At 38.9% G+C, this 15,000-nt stretch overlaps 1 protein-coding gene across 1 annotated transcript in view; it reads left to right on the top strand.

Annotated features, from left to right (window-relative positions):
- LOC135520940 (basic helix-loop-helix transcription factor scleraxis-like) overlaps positions 1–10,982 on the top strand; it is a 12,140-nt gene extending 1,158 nt beyond the window's left edge. The window contains exon 2 of the mRNA XM_064946816.1: positions 9,694–10,982. Coding sequence (XP_064802888.1) covers positions 9,694–9,732 — 39 coding nt within the window. The 3' untranslated portion in view covers positions 9,733–10,982. The remainder of the gene's footprint in view (positions 1–9,693) is intronic.
- Positions 10,983–15,000: the final 4,018 nt, after the last annotated feature.

Below are 15,000 nucleotides of genomic sequence, written 5' to 3'. Positions count from 1 at the left end.
TGGATATATTCACCCTCTTCAATGCTGCCTTTTCGTTCAAATCAGTGCAATACTATAATTATTAATAAGGAGCCAATTTCATCCTACCCTGACCGTTGCACATCTAAGCTAATTTATGTGGGAATGGTTGACATGTGGCAGCCTCCCCGCAGTGTGAAATCTACACCTCTGTTCCCTACCACTGGTGGAGTCTATGGGATCAGTCTGAGCAGAAAACTGAAGTACAACCTCAACTCTCATTACATTAGACCTGCATAATATATTCCATTTAGCAGGCGCTTTTCCCCCAAAGTGGCTTACAATAGTGCGTACATACATGTTGTTATGGGTGGGTCCAGCAGGACTCAAACCCACGGTCCTGACATTACAAGCACCATGCTCTACCAACTGAGCCACGCAGGACCTGCATCAGCCCCTGGATGAGGACTGATTGTTGACGTCAAGAGAAAACAGTGAGGACTTAGCCATTGGTTTGAACCTTGTGAACTGAACATTACTCCAGGTGGAAAGTGAGCGGTAGAAAAATCATCAAAGTATCATCAAAGTATAAATGAGCTAACCCATAACAATTCATCCATGCAGTACTCACAAATTTTCCTGATGACTCATCCCGAATTTAGTTACTCTGCTCTGTCGATCACTGCATACGTTCATCTTGGAGAAGAAATGATAGTGAGCCTGGTGTTTGGCCGAAGCAATGTGAATGAGTAGTCAGACAAGTCACAAATACCCTGGACAAAATAATTACTACAAGCATACAGTCAGCCAAAATAGTCAAATCTGGAGATAGTATTTCAATTGTCTTGAGGACTGCTGGAGACATGTGAATCTCAGTGCTGGGTGAATGATGTAGATGTGCATCATGCCTTAATCTGAGGCTGTTCTCTTCCTCATTCCTTCTGCTGTTAACCACCTTGCCGTTACAACTCTGAGTCCCTGTCTCAAGTGGAACCCTATTCCCAGTGGTGAAAAACGTACCCAATTGTGATACTTGAGTAAAGGTATAGATACCTTAATAGAAAGTCACCCAGTAAAATACCACCTGAGTAAAAGTCTAAAAGTATTTGGTTCTAAATATACTTAAGTATCAAAAGTAAATGTAGAAGTAGAAATTATTTCAAATGTCTTTTAAGCAGAACAGATGGCACAATTTTCTTGTTTTTAAAATGTATCAATAGCCAGGGGCACACTCCAACACTCAGACATCATTTACAAAAGATGCATTTGTGTTTAGTGAGTCTGCCAGATCAGAGGTAGTAGGGGATGACCATGGATGTTCTCTTTATAAGTGTGTGAATTAGACCATGTTCCTGTCCTGCTAAGCATTCAAAATGTAAGGTGTACTTTTAGGTGTCAGGTAAAATGTACGGAGTAAAAAGTACATTATTTTCTTTAGGAATGTAGTGGAGTAAAAGTAAAAGTACAGATACTCCCAAAAATTACTTAAGTAGCACTTTAAAGTATTTGTACTTAAGTACTTTACATGACAGCCTCTGGTCAACAGTAGTGCATTATATAGGGAACAGGATGCCAGAGTCCATAGTGCTCTGGTCAACAGTAGTGCATTATATAGGGAACAGGATGCCAGAGTCCATAGTGCTCTGGTCAACAGTAGTGCATAATATAGGGAACAGGATGCCAGAGTCCATAGTGCTCTGGTCAACAGTAGTGCATTATATAGGGAACAGGGTGCCAGAGTCCATAGTGCTCTGGTCAACAGTAGTGCATTATATAGGGAACAGGGTGCCAGAGTCCATAGTGCTCTGGTCAACAGTAGTGCATAATATAGGGAACAGGATGCCAGAGTCCATAGTGCTCTGGTCAACAGTAGTGCATAATATAGGGAACAGGGTGCCAGAGTCCATAGTGCTCTGGTCAACAGTAGTGCATTATATAGGGAACAGGATGCCAGAGTCCATAGTGCTCTGGTCAACAGTAGTGCATTATATAGGGAACAGGATGCCAGAGTCCATAGTGCTCTGGTCAACAGTAGTGCATTATATAGGGAACAGGATGCCAGAGTCCATAGTGCTCTGGTCAACAGTAGTGCATTATATAGGGAACAGGATGCCAGAGTCCATAGTGCTCTGGTCAACAGTAGTGCATTATATAGGGAACAGGATGCCAGAGTCCATAGTGCTCTGGTCAACAGTAGTGCATTATATAGGGAACAGGGTGCCAGAGTCCATAGTGCTCTGGTCAACAGTAGTGCATTATATAGGGAACAGGATGCCAGAGTCCATAGTTCTCTGGTCAACAGTAGTGCATTATATAGGGAACAGGATGCCAGAGAATGTATGAATGTATAGAATGTATGCATGTATATAATGTATGCATGTATAGAATGTATGCATGTATAGAAAGTATGCATGTATAGAATGTATACCTTTATATAATGTATGAATGTATAGAATGTATGCATGTATAGAATGTATGCATGTATAGAATGTATGCATGTATAGAATGTATGCATGTATAGAATGTATACCTTTATAGAATGTATGAATGTATAGAATGTATGCATGTATAGAATGTATGCATGTATGAATGTATAGAATGTATGCATGTATAGAATGTATGCATGTATAGAATGTATGAATGTATAGAATGTATGCATGTATAGAATGTATGCATGTATAGAATGTATACCTTTATAGAATGTATGAATGTATAGAATGTATGCATGTATAGAATGTATGCATGTATAGAATGTATACCTTTATAGAATGTATGAATGTATAGAATGTATGCATGTATAGAATGTATGCATGGATAGAATGTATGAATGTATAGAATGTATGCATGTATAGAATGTATGAATGTATAGAATGTATGCATGTATAGAATGTAGGAATGTATAGAATGTATGCATGTATATAATGTATGCATGTATAGAATGTATGCATGTATAGAATGTATGCATGTATAGAATGTATACCTTTATAGAATGTATGAATGTATAGAATGTATGCATGTATAGAATGTATGCATGTATGAATGTATAGAATGTATGCATGTATAGAATGTATGCATGTATAGAATGTATGAATGTATAGAATGTATGCATGTATAGAATGTATGCATGTATAGAATGTATACCTTTATAGAATGTATGAATGTATAGAATGTATGCATGTATAGAATGTATACCTTTATAGAATGTATGAATGTATAGAATGTATGCATGTATAGAATGTATGCATGGATAGAATGTATGAATGTATAGAATGTATGCATGTATAGAATGTATGAATGTATAGAATGTATGCATGTATAGAATGTATGAATGTATAGAATGTATGCATGTATAGAATGTATGAATGTATAGAATGTATGCCTTTATAGAATGTATACCTTTATAGAATGTATGAATGTATAGAATGTATGCATGTATAGAATGTATGCATGTATAGAATGTATACCTTTATAGAATGTATGAATGTATAGAATGTATGCATGTATAGAATGTATGCATGTATAGAATGTATACCTTTATAGAATGTATGAATGTATAGAATGTATGCATGTATAGAATGTATGCATGGATAGAATGTATGAATGTATAGAATGTATGCATGTATAGAATGTATGAATGTATAGAATGTATGCATGTATAGAATGTATGAATGTATAGAATGTATGCATGTATATAATGTATGCATGTATAGAATGTATGCATGTATAGAATGTATGCATGTATAGAATGTATACCTTTATAGAATGTATGAATGTATAGAATGTATGCATGTATAGAATGTATGCATGTATGAATGTATAGAATGTATGCATGTATAGAATGTATGCATGTATAGAATGTATGAATGTATAGAATGTATGCATGTATAGAATGTATGCATGTATAGAATGTATACCTTTATAGAATGTATGAATGTATAGAATGTATGCATGTATAGAATGTATGCATGTATAGAATGTATACCTTTATAGAATGTATGAATGTATAGAATGTATGCATGTATAGAATGTATGCATGGATAGAATGTATGAATGTATAGAATGTATGCATGTATAGAATGTATGAATGTATAGAATGTATGCATGTATAGAATGTATGAATGTATAGAATGTATGCATGTATAGAATGTATGAATGTATAGAATGTATGCCTTTATAGAATGTATACCTTTATAGAATGTATGAATGTATAGAATGTATGCATGTATAGAATGTATGAACATATAGAATGTATGAATGTATAGAATGTATAGAATGTATGCATGTATAGAATGTATGCATGTATAGAATGTATACCTTTATAGAATGTATGAATGTATAGAATGTATGCATGTATAGAATTTATGAACATATAGAATGTATGAATGTATAGAATGTATATAATGTATGCATGTATAGAATGTATGCATGTATAGAATGTATGCCTTAGATTTGCAACATAGAATGAATACATAATGTTTGACTAAGGCAGCTAAACATCAGAAAGAGGATGACAATGTTAAAATACTCTTCACTATCAGGAAGGAATCATATTTATACAATGCATGAAGAAATATTTCAGATTTATAATGCTGTGAATGGTTTTAATTCAAAGTTCAGCGACTATAAAAGTTTTACAACAGTATAATTGGTCATTGGATTTGGACTTTTGGAAACATGAAAACATATTCTGACCATATATCCCAATAATGAATCCAGAATTAATGTATCCTGGAAGTCATTGGACATTGTTAGAATCCTCCAGAATAAACCAGCTAATGAGATAATTGCCCTTTAAATGATTGAACCAGTGCTGAACCCTGTATTCATTCTGCTGCTGGTATTTGAACCAGATTGAGTGAGCTCTTTTAGCTCTTTGATGTGATGCTGAAAGTAAAACTGGTCTCCATAACAGCTCTCACTCATTTCTCCCATTAAGGCTGTCCCAAATGGCACCCCATTTCCTTTAAAGTGCTTTACTTTGTACCAGGACTCATAGGGCTCTGGTCAAAAGTAGTGCACTATATAGGGAATAGGGTGCCATTTGGGACACAATCCCAGTGCTCATTACTCCCAGAAAAACACCCTTCAGCAGCCACTCGTTTCTTTGTTTCTAAAGAAGAAGAATATAATTAAATGAAGCATATGTGAACTATTCAGTATATAATACGAGTGCAGTTTTGTCTTTTCAACACATTTCAAGACCTGCAGAGTGGGCTAATGAGCTATTGTAGACTGTAGAGAGAGAGCACTGTGTAAAGTAAAACATCATTGTCTCTTCAAGGTTTTCACAAGTGTTTTTACCCTCAACTGAGGCAGAAAATGTATGAAAATAAAGTCATACATGCTTAAGCTATGACTTACTGTGTAGGAGACTACATGCCTCAACCATATCATGCCTATCGAGTGTACTTTATCAAACTCCATACTATACTCTCTATTCCATTTAGACAGAGCATGGCCAGCATGTATGAATGATGTATATTCTAGCTCTAGATTTATAGAATTATAAAGTGGAAAAACCCAGTAAATCTATAGTCTCCATATCAAGGTTAGAATGCCAGGGATCTTGGCTCCATGGGAACTAGTGATGATGCTTGGCAGTGAAGACTCCCATTACAAACCAGGCTTCTCCTTAGGGTCCAAACATTACAGCAACATTGGTCCAGCCCAGTACCTTTAGTTAAATGGATACTGGATATTGACTATTTAACCAAATGCAAACTCAGACGTGCTGGTGACACTTCATAAAAACGTTTATGAGTAAGCCATTATAACTACTTGTACATTTTTACCAATATTGAAATGCTTATTTATAAATAGTTGATTAAATAGTTTAATAATCATGCTTATTCATGAAAGTTATGATAAAGTGTTACCAATCGAACAAAAATTGAAGTGAATGTTTTGTGTTCAGAGGAAGCTTGTTGTTGACTGTTGCGTTCCCTCTCTGCTGTGAGCAGTACTAATAGTATGTACTCTAAATGGCACCCTTTTCCCATAGTGCACTACTTCTGACCAGAGCCCTATGAGTCCGCGCACTATAAAGTGAATAGGGTTCCATTTGTGACGCTGCATAGAGTTGAGTGCTGTGCAGTGCTGCTGCTCCTGCAACTGTATTCCACCTCATGCCTTGTATTTTATTCAAATGATCTTCACTGGGTATTTTATCATGGACAGACATGTGGAAGTAGTTTAAGACTAATCCAACACGAAACCGGAGTCAGTCCTAAAGTGCACATTAAATAAATGAGCGCATTTAAATTAATTGTCATATTAATGTAATTAGATTATCAGCAACAGGATCGTCGTAAAGACAAATTAAATTGAATAGAGATAAAACATAGAACAAATTCTTATTTTCAATGACAGCCTCGGAACAGTGGATTACTGTTGGACTCTGGCATCCTATTAACTGTAACTTCCGGTTACTCGTCCAGCGCTCTAACCACTAGGCTCCCCTGCCACCTCAGTGTCAACGTATGACACTGAGCATGATGAATTTGTTTGAATGTATTTTTCCAACTAGTTAGTCATGTTGGAGTAGTGCTGCCCTATTCAGGACAATGTAATCATTTTAACTTTTTATTTATTTCATAGAATAGCCAGGACACAACTATTTCATTAAGTCAAAAAGAAAGCGTGGAAAATCCATGCTTAGTAAATCAGTATTTTAGATACTGTTTCAATACAAAAAGGGATATGCGATTAATTGATAAGCCTCCTTGAAGGGCGTATTTAACTAATGCAGATGAAACCTCCTTAATATAACAATAATATTTATTCAACAAATGATGTTCACATCTAAAGAAAACAGAAATAGATTCCAGCAGACTCTCTTATCCAGAGAGACTTACAGTAGTGAGTCATTTAGCAGACTCTCTTATCCAGAGAGACTTACAGTAGTGAGTCATTTAGCAGACTCTCTTATCCAGAGAGACTTACAGTGGTGAGTCATTTAGCAGACTCTCTTATCCAGAGAGACTTACAGTAGTGAGTCATTTAGCAGACACTCTTATCCAGAGAGACTTACAGTAGTGAGTCATTTAGCAGACTCTCTTATCCAGAGAGACTTACAGTAGTGAGTCATTTAGCAGACTCTCTTATCCAGAGAGACTTAGGGTAGTGAGTCATTTAGCAGACTCTCTGTCAGGATTTGGCCAGGGTTGTTCCGGTTTTTGGTCACTAGATGCCCCCATTGTGCTTTTTGACCTTTTGTTTTCCCTTGATCCCCATTATTATTTGCACCTGTGCCTCGTTTTCCCTGATTGTATTTAAACCCTTAGTTTTCCTCAGTTCTTTGCTCGTATGTTAGCACCCAGCCCTAGTATTCTGTGAACTCTTGTTGATCCCGGTGGACTCTCTTGTGGAATTCTGTTTTTTGTTCTTGTTTATTTATTTTTGAGTATCTTTTGAGGCTTTTTATGCTATACCTACCACCTTGTGGATTTACCTTTTTGTCTTGGAGGATTACCTTTGTTCTTGTGGAATTCCTTTTGAGGTTGTGGAGTTACATGTTTTCCTGAAGGACTTCACTTTTTACAATACACCGTCTCAAGTACTGCTGTGTCTGCCTCATCTTCTGGGTTCTGCCGACTATTCGTGGCTCAGTTGGTTAAGTGACTGTTTCTCACTCCGGAGTCCAGAGAGACTTACCTTAGTGAGTGCTTACATTTTCATTCTGGTCCCCCGTGGGATTTGAACCCACATTCCTGGTGTTGCAAGCACTATGCTCTACCAACTGAGTCACACAGGACCACAATACAGAATTGTGTTAGTGTATAAATCACCCCAGGAACATTTATTCTGAACAAAAATATATGCACAACATGTAACGTGTTGGTTCCATGTTTCATGAGCTGAAATAAAAGATCCCAGAAATGTTCAATACACCCAAAAAGCATGTTTCTCTCAAATGTTGTGCACAAATTTGTTTACATCCCTGTTAGTGAGCATTTCTTCTTTTCCAAGATAGTCCATCCACCTGACAGGTGTGGCAAATCAAGAAGCTGATTACAGCATGATTACACAGGTGCATCTTGTGCTGGGAACAATAAAAGGCCACTAAAATGTACAGTTTTGTCACACAACACAATGCCACAAATGTCTCAAGCTTTGAGGTAGCGTGCAATTGGCATGCTGACTGCAGGAATGTCCGCCAGAGCTGTTGCCAGAGAATTTAATGTTAATTTCTCTACCATATGCCGAATTTGTCAGTTCGTCCAACCCGTCCTCACAACCGCAGACCACGTGTAACAACCCCAAACCAGGACATCCGTCTTCTTCACATGCGGGATCCTCTGAGACCAGCTGATGAAACTGTGGGTTTGCACAACCGAATAATTTCTGCACAAACTGTCAGAAACCGTCTCAGGAAGCTCATCTGCGTGCTCGTTGTTCTCACCAGGGTCTTGACCTGACTGCAGTTTGGCGTCGTAACTGACTTCAGTGGGCAAATACTCACTTTTGATGGCCACTGGAAGGCTGGAGAAGTGTGCTCTTCATGGACGAATCCCGGTTTCAACTGTACTGGGCAGATGGCAGACAGCCATCATCTCATGTTTCAGCATGATAATGCATGGCCCCATGTCGCAAGGATCTGTACACTATTCCTGGAAGCTGAACATGTCCTAGTTCTTCTATGGCCTGCATACTCACCAGACATGTCACCGATTGAGCATGTTTGGGATACTCTGGATCAATGTGTACTACAGCATGTTCCAGTTCCCACTAATATCCAGCAACTTCACACAGCCATTGAAGAGGAGTGGGAAAACATTTCACAGGCCACAATCAACAGCCTGATCAACTCTATGCAAAGGAGTTGTGTCACATTGCATGAGGCAAATGGTGGTCACACCAGATACTGACTGGTTTTCTGATCCATGCCCCAACCTTTTTTTAAGGTATCTGGGACCAACAGATGCATATCTGTATTCCCAGTCATGTGAAATCCCTAGATTATCTCCTAATGAATTTATTTCAATTGACAAATTTCCTTATTTGAACTGTAATCTTTGAAATTGTTGCATGTTGCGTTTATATTTTGGTTCAGTGTATTAACATTCTGTCCGTAGCCATAAGATTTCCCCAAAAGCTTCAGTAAGAAAACTGACCAGAGCTTGTTTTGAAATCTGATTAGACTCCATTTGACTCCAGGAGCATTGATTAGGAGCTCCTGCTCCCTCTCCGCTTAGCTCACATATGGTACGGCCTAGCTCTGACTCAAGAAACAATGCCATTCCAATAACTTACAACCTCCTCACCAAAGCGAATGGACGTAATGCAAGCCAGGTGTGTCACAAAACACAGAGAGGTGAGAAGGGAAAATATGAGGCTCTGCTTGCTGCTCCCGAGGCTGGCTTCCTGGCCAGACAACCTGGACCCCAAGGAAATAACCACAGGAGAAAATCAAGGGTGCTCTGTTTTGATAGAACAGACAAATGCTAAACATCCCATTCTGATTCAAACCCTTTATTTTTCACTCTGTTGGCCAAGATTACAATGATGTCATTGTGACTGCAGACTGAAAAATAAGGTGAAATGGAGAGCTGGGCTACATCAGTTCATGCATCTAATCTAATCTAATCCCAAATGGCACCCTATTCCCTATATAGTGCACTACTTTTGACCAGAGTCCTATGGCCCATAGTCAAAAATAGTGCACTATTAAGGGGATAGGGAGTCATCTTCAGTGGGTGAAAACCAGGAGGTCTGATGATGTTTTCTCTCTTTCAGAACAAAGACAGAGACAGAAAAACAACTTTAAGAAGATAACGCCTGAAGGACAGAAACATCCAGAGGATAAATATCCAACACTAATGTGAAGGATCAGTTCACTTTGCCTATTCTTCAAATGAAAGTTGTAATTGCAGTTGTGTACTTAATAAGAATACAATATTTGTATCATGTATATATATATATATATTGAAAGCACAATGGTGTATTTAAGACCATGGAGGATTTGATATGTGTGTTAAGGGAGGATGTGGCAGCAAAAAGTCCATGAAACATGGGATGATATATAGACTCATGACCATTTAGTTAATATCTATCCTTAAACTACTGGGCATTATAATGAACAGGCAGAGGAGGACAGCTCTTTCAACGGCTGCAGCCCAAATGGCACTATATTCCCTATATTGTGCACTACTTGGGCTCTGGAAACACAAATGACTCGTTACTGAAACTTCCATGGACTTCAGAGCACCCAAATATGACATAACACAACTCTAGAACCCTCTCTGGACTGTATGCCCTTCACTCTCATCAATACGTGCTGGATGTTCAGGTTATTGATGTTAAACATGTTGTGCTACTACGCTGATGGATCTGAAGTGTACTGGTTGGATCATGGGAGAAAGAATCCTTTAGGAAGAATCCGCAGTAGTTCAGTACCATGCAAACCCCGACATCCCCCAACCTTTCATCAATTACCAATCAGATGGATTTCTAAAGCTCTTCTTTTTTTTACATCAACAGTTGTGACAGAGTGCTTTTCAGAAGCACAAGCAGAAGCACAGCCCTCAGCCTCAGACAGTGGTGATGGTGACTGGCAGAGCAGAGGAACAGATCCTAGATTACATCTGCAGGTAGAGCTCTGGAAGTCTGCCTGTCTCGTCCCCTGACTGTCCTCTCGTTTACCTTTGGAATTCCATGTGCTCCCTCCGTCTCTCCTCCTCTTCTCCTGCGTTCTTCCTTCTTTTTCCCAGGAGCGCTACTGACTCACAGGCTCTGTTCTGATCGCTTTACAATGTGTGCAGGGTTCACTCAGATTGTCCTCTGTCCTGCATCTTCACTGCTTCCTTTTCTATCTGCCATCCGTGACCCCTGTTTGAAGAAGAAGAAGAGGTCCACTTCATTGTGCTTTATCCAAGGATGTCCAACTGCTCCTTGTCTTGTGCTTTTTGTCCGACCCCTCCGAAGACGTACACACACATGCAGTGGTTTGAGAGCTCTGACAGATTTCGCTCCACCTCCTGAAAAATCATCAAGATCTTTTCATAAATAGTTGAACATTTGGAAATCTGGGCCAATGTTGTGTATTGTTTATGTGTTTTTGTATTGTTTATGCATTGTTCGATAAAAATATGTTTTATGCTAATGCTCCTTTTCGTGTTATATCATGTGGTCTTCGGATCACAGTTAGTGCAAATCTTTGAAGTCAAATATCTATTATGTTGCCATAGTAGCTAGGTGGCTAGATTGTCTGAACTGCTTGTGTGGAGCAGCTTCATAGAACACTCCCACCATTCCCAGACCCCAGACCAAACCTCTCAGATCATCACCAGTGACATCAGCTAAGAAAACACAGTCCATAAGGACATCTGGTTTGGGTTGATGATACTCTCTCTGCCCAATGGAAACCCAGTGACCTGTGGACAGTTTAATCAGACCATATAACCCACATCTTTCCCTTCTCTTTACTTAATCTATCATCCAAAAACAACAAACGGTCATCATCTGTCTGCCCCTGGACTAGTGGAAAGAACCTAACTAGACTAGACTAGACCACCGGTGACAAACAGTGTTAATGGGTTATTAGGACCACCGGTGATGCTGCTGGAGTGACAGACAGTGTTAATGGGTTATTAGGACCAGGACCAGCGATGATGCTGCTGGAGTGACAGACAGTGTTAATGTGTTATTAGGACCAGTGACAGACGGTGTTAATGGGTTATTAGGACCAGCGATGATGCTGCTGGAGTGACAGACAGTGTTAATGGGTTATTAGGACCAGCGGTGATGCTGCTGGAGTGACAGACAGTGTTAATGGGTTATTAGGACCAGCGGTGATGCTGCTGGAGTGACAGACAGTGTTAATGGGTTATTAGGACCAGCGGTGATGCTGCTGGAGTGACAGACAGTGTTAATAGGTTATTAGGACCACCAGTGATGCTGCTGGAGTGACAGACAGTGTTAATGGGTTATTAGGACCACCAGTGATGCTGCTGGAGTGACAGACTGTGTTAATAGGTGATCAGGACTACCAGCTGCTAGCTCAGATCAATAATCACTCCGGGACACAGATGTACAATTCCTACACCAAAAAATTCTTATTGGTAGCACTTTACTGTAGGTGTCCTTATCCATGCATTCATAAAGCCTTTTATAACAGCCATATAACACATTATGTATATGTATATAACAGCTGTCATAAGTAGTTTTAAATAGCATGAGATGTTATAACATCAGTTATAATGAGTGTTAAAAATGACTGAACATAACGTTGATGTACGCTCTAATGTCAACTATTAATTACATCTGCTACTATACAGTCTGCCTGACAACTTATGTCATATGTTATAGCAGGGTGTTATCTCATTTACAACCTCTCTGTCACAGTGAATGGAAAGATGGGCATCATAACCATGTCATATGCCCTTATAGAGGGTGCATAGACACCTTAAGTAAAGTGACATTAGGTGTTATAGAACTATGAATGTTCTTATACCACAGAATGAGTTGATAGAATCACAAAACATTACCATTCAAAGGATCTCCAAGAAACATGGGCAAATGGGAGCATTGATGTACTTACTCATAATAATACAAACACAGGGTGATTCTTGGTCTTAAGACATTCTACTTTGCAACAAAGTATACACCTCACACACATGGTTATGGGCTTACAACAATAATACACCTGCACCATGTCAGATACACAATTATAATGTCTTACATTTTGAGTTTGCATCCCCATATTACACTGTATATACAGTACCAGTCATAAGTTTGGACACACCAACTCATTCAAGTTTTTCCCCCCTATTTTCTACATTGTAGAATAAAGGTAAAGACATCAAAACAACACATATGGAATAATGTAGTAACCAAAAATTGTTTCAACAAATCAAAATATATTTATACTGTATTTGAGATCAAAGTAGCCACCCTTTGCCTTGATGACAGCTTTGCACACTCTTGGCATTCTCTCAACCAGCTTCACCTTGAAGGCTTTCCCAATATTCTAAACATGTTAATATTATCTTCAGCTATAGATTTAATTTTTGATTGTACTTATGCTTAATGGTGGCCAATGAAAACTATACTGTGACTAGTACATCCTGAATAATTTCGCTAGTTAAATTTACTCAGTATGGCTAGCTTATTAGTGATGTGTGATTCGCAAACAATTAGTACATTTTTGTAGTGACTAAGAGTAAAGATTAGTCTCTGTGACCCGCTATCGAGACAGTGAATGTGTCATTAGGAGAGTTGTTTTAGGTCTAAAACATGCCTTGTTCACATGAAGTTGGGACCTCGTGAATAAGTCCATCCTACTGGGAAAAATGCACGCGTACACCCCCCCCAACTCGTAATTACAACTAAGAAACTCTGGTATTATCTCTGGACCAAGCTTTCCCACATGCTGAACTCTGATGTCACGCACCACTGAAAATGTCAACAAATATGACTGCAATTTCTTAGTCAATGGTGAGAAGCTCTTTCCAAGCACGTGAACGCTCTAAGTCGTTCCTCCGAAGTCAACATGACGTTGCACCGATCAATCAGACATGACAACAGTCCTCTCCCTGGGAGGAGGAGCAACGTACTACGATTGGCTCCTCCTCAGTTGCACAATTTTTTTTATTTTTTTTATTTTTACCTTTATTTTACTAGGCAAGTCAGTTAAGAACAAATTCTTATTTTCAATGACGGCCTAGGAACAGTGGGTCAACTGCCTGTTCAGGGGCAGAATGACAGATTTGAACTTGCAACCTTTCGGTTACTAGTCCATCGCTCTAACCACTAGGCTACCCAAGACCAGTGGCACAATCAAATAGCGGTAAGCGCTTTGCTAAGAGGCAGATTGGTGTGAACCACCCTCTTTTTATAGCCAAAGGTGCTGAGTTCCATATCATCTTAGGGTGCCACTTTTGCCCATATATCTCAACTTAAGCTAGCTTTTACCTAACCTTAACCCTTACCTTAAGCCAGGGTTTCCCAAACTCGGTCGGGGGGCCGAGTGTCTGTGGGTTTTCGCTCCTCCCTGTTACTTGATTGATGAATTAGGGTCAGTAACTGGTAAAGAACTCCCCTCACCTGGTTGTCTCGGTCTTAATTGAAAGGAAACACCAAAACCCCGCAGACACTCGGCCCTCCATGGAAGGAGTTTCACACCCCTGCCCTAAGTAGTCGTTTTACATGCCGAAACTTAAGCTAACCAACTAATGTTAGCACTTCCTGTTAACGTCACTCTCTTTTTGAGGTGGTGTGTTTACATCTCAAGCACATTTTTTGCAGTTCTAGACCCAGGGAATGGGACAGTTTTATCTCTCCAATTGAGCAATACTTGAGGCCAGCGTACACTCAGTTATGCTTGAAATTGGACAATGAGTCCCTTTACAATGAACAAGAATCTTGTAAACTGAGTCCCTTTACAATGAACAAGAATCTTGTAAAACCAGCCACACAAAATCTTTACAAATAAGTTTAAAATAGTATTTCAAATACTGTTAAAACCAGGGTTGTTCTGGAGCTGAGTATTTATTTAAACAAATGTTAAAATCAGAGAAAATAAAATGTTTAAATACAAATACCTATGTTTTATTTGACCCAGGTCTGCATAACTTAACAATAATGTAACGTTAGAGGTTGACTTTTGACTTTGACAGCTCATTGATGTTGAAAAGTGGTATAATGCAATACTACGTGTCAGTAGGAGTTGTATACTGCTAGGTGAAACTGTAGGTGTCAATAGGAGTTGTATACTGCTAGGTGAAACTGTAGGTGTCAATAGGAGTTGTATACTGCTAGGTGAAACTGTAGGTGTGTCAATAGGAGTTGTATACTGCTAAACTGGTGAAACTGTAGGTGTCAATAGGAGTTGTATACTGCTAGGTGAAACTGTAGGTGTCAATAGGAGTTGTATACTGCTAGGTGAAACTGTAGGTGTCAATAGGAGTTGTATACTGCTAGGTGAAACTGTAGGTGTCAATAGGAGTTGTATACTGCTAGGTGAAACTGTGGTGTCAAATACTGCTAGGTGAAACTGTAGGTGTCAATAGGAGTTGTATACTGCTAGGTGAAACTGTAGGTGTC

This window comes from Oncorhynchus masou, chromosome 29 (assembly GCF_036934945.1).
Source record: "Oncorhynchus masou masou isolate Uvic2021 chromosome 29, UVic_Omas_1.1, whole genome shotgun sequence".
Taxonomy (NCBI): domain Eukaryota; kingdom Metazoa; phylum Chordata; class Actinopteri; order Salmoniformes; family Salmonidae; genus Oncorhynchus; species Oncorhynchus masou.
Note: the sequence above shows the minus strand (reverse complement) of the source record. Positions and strands in the feature narration are given on the sequence as shown.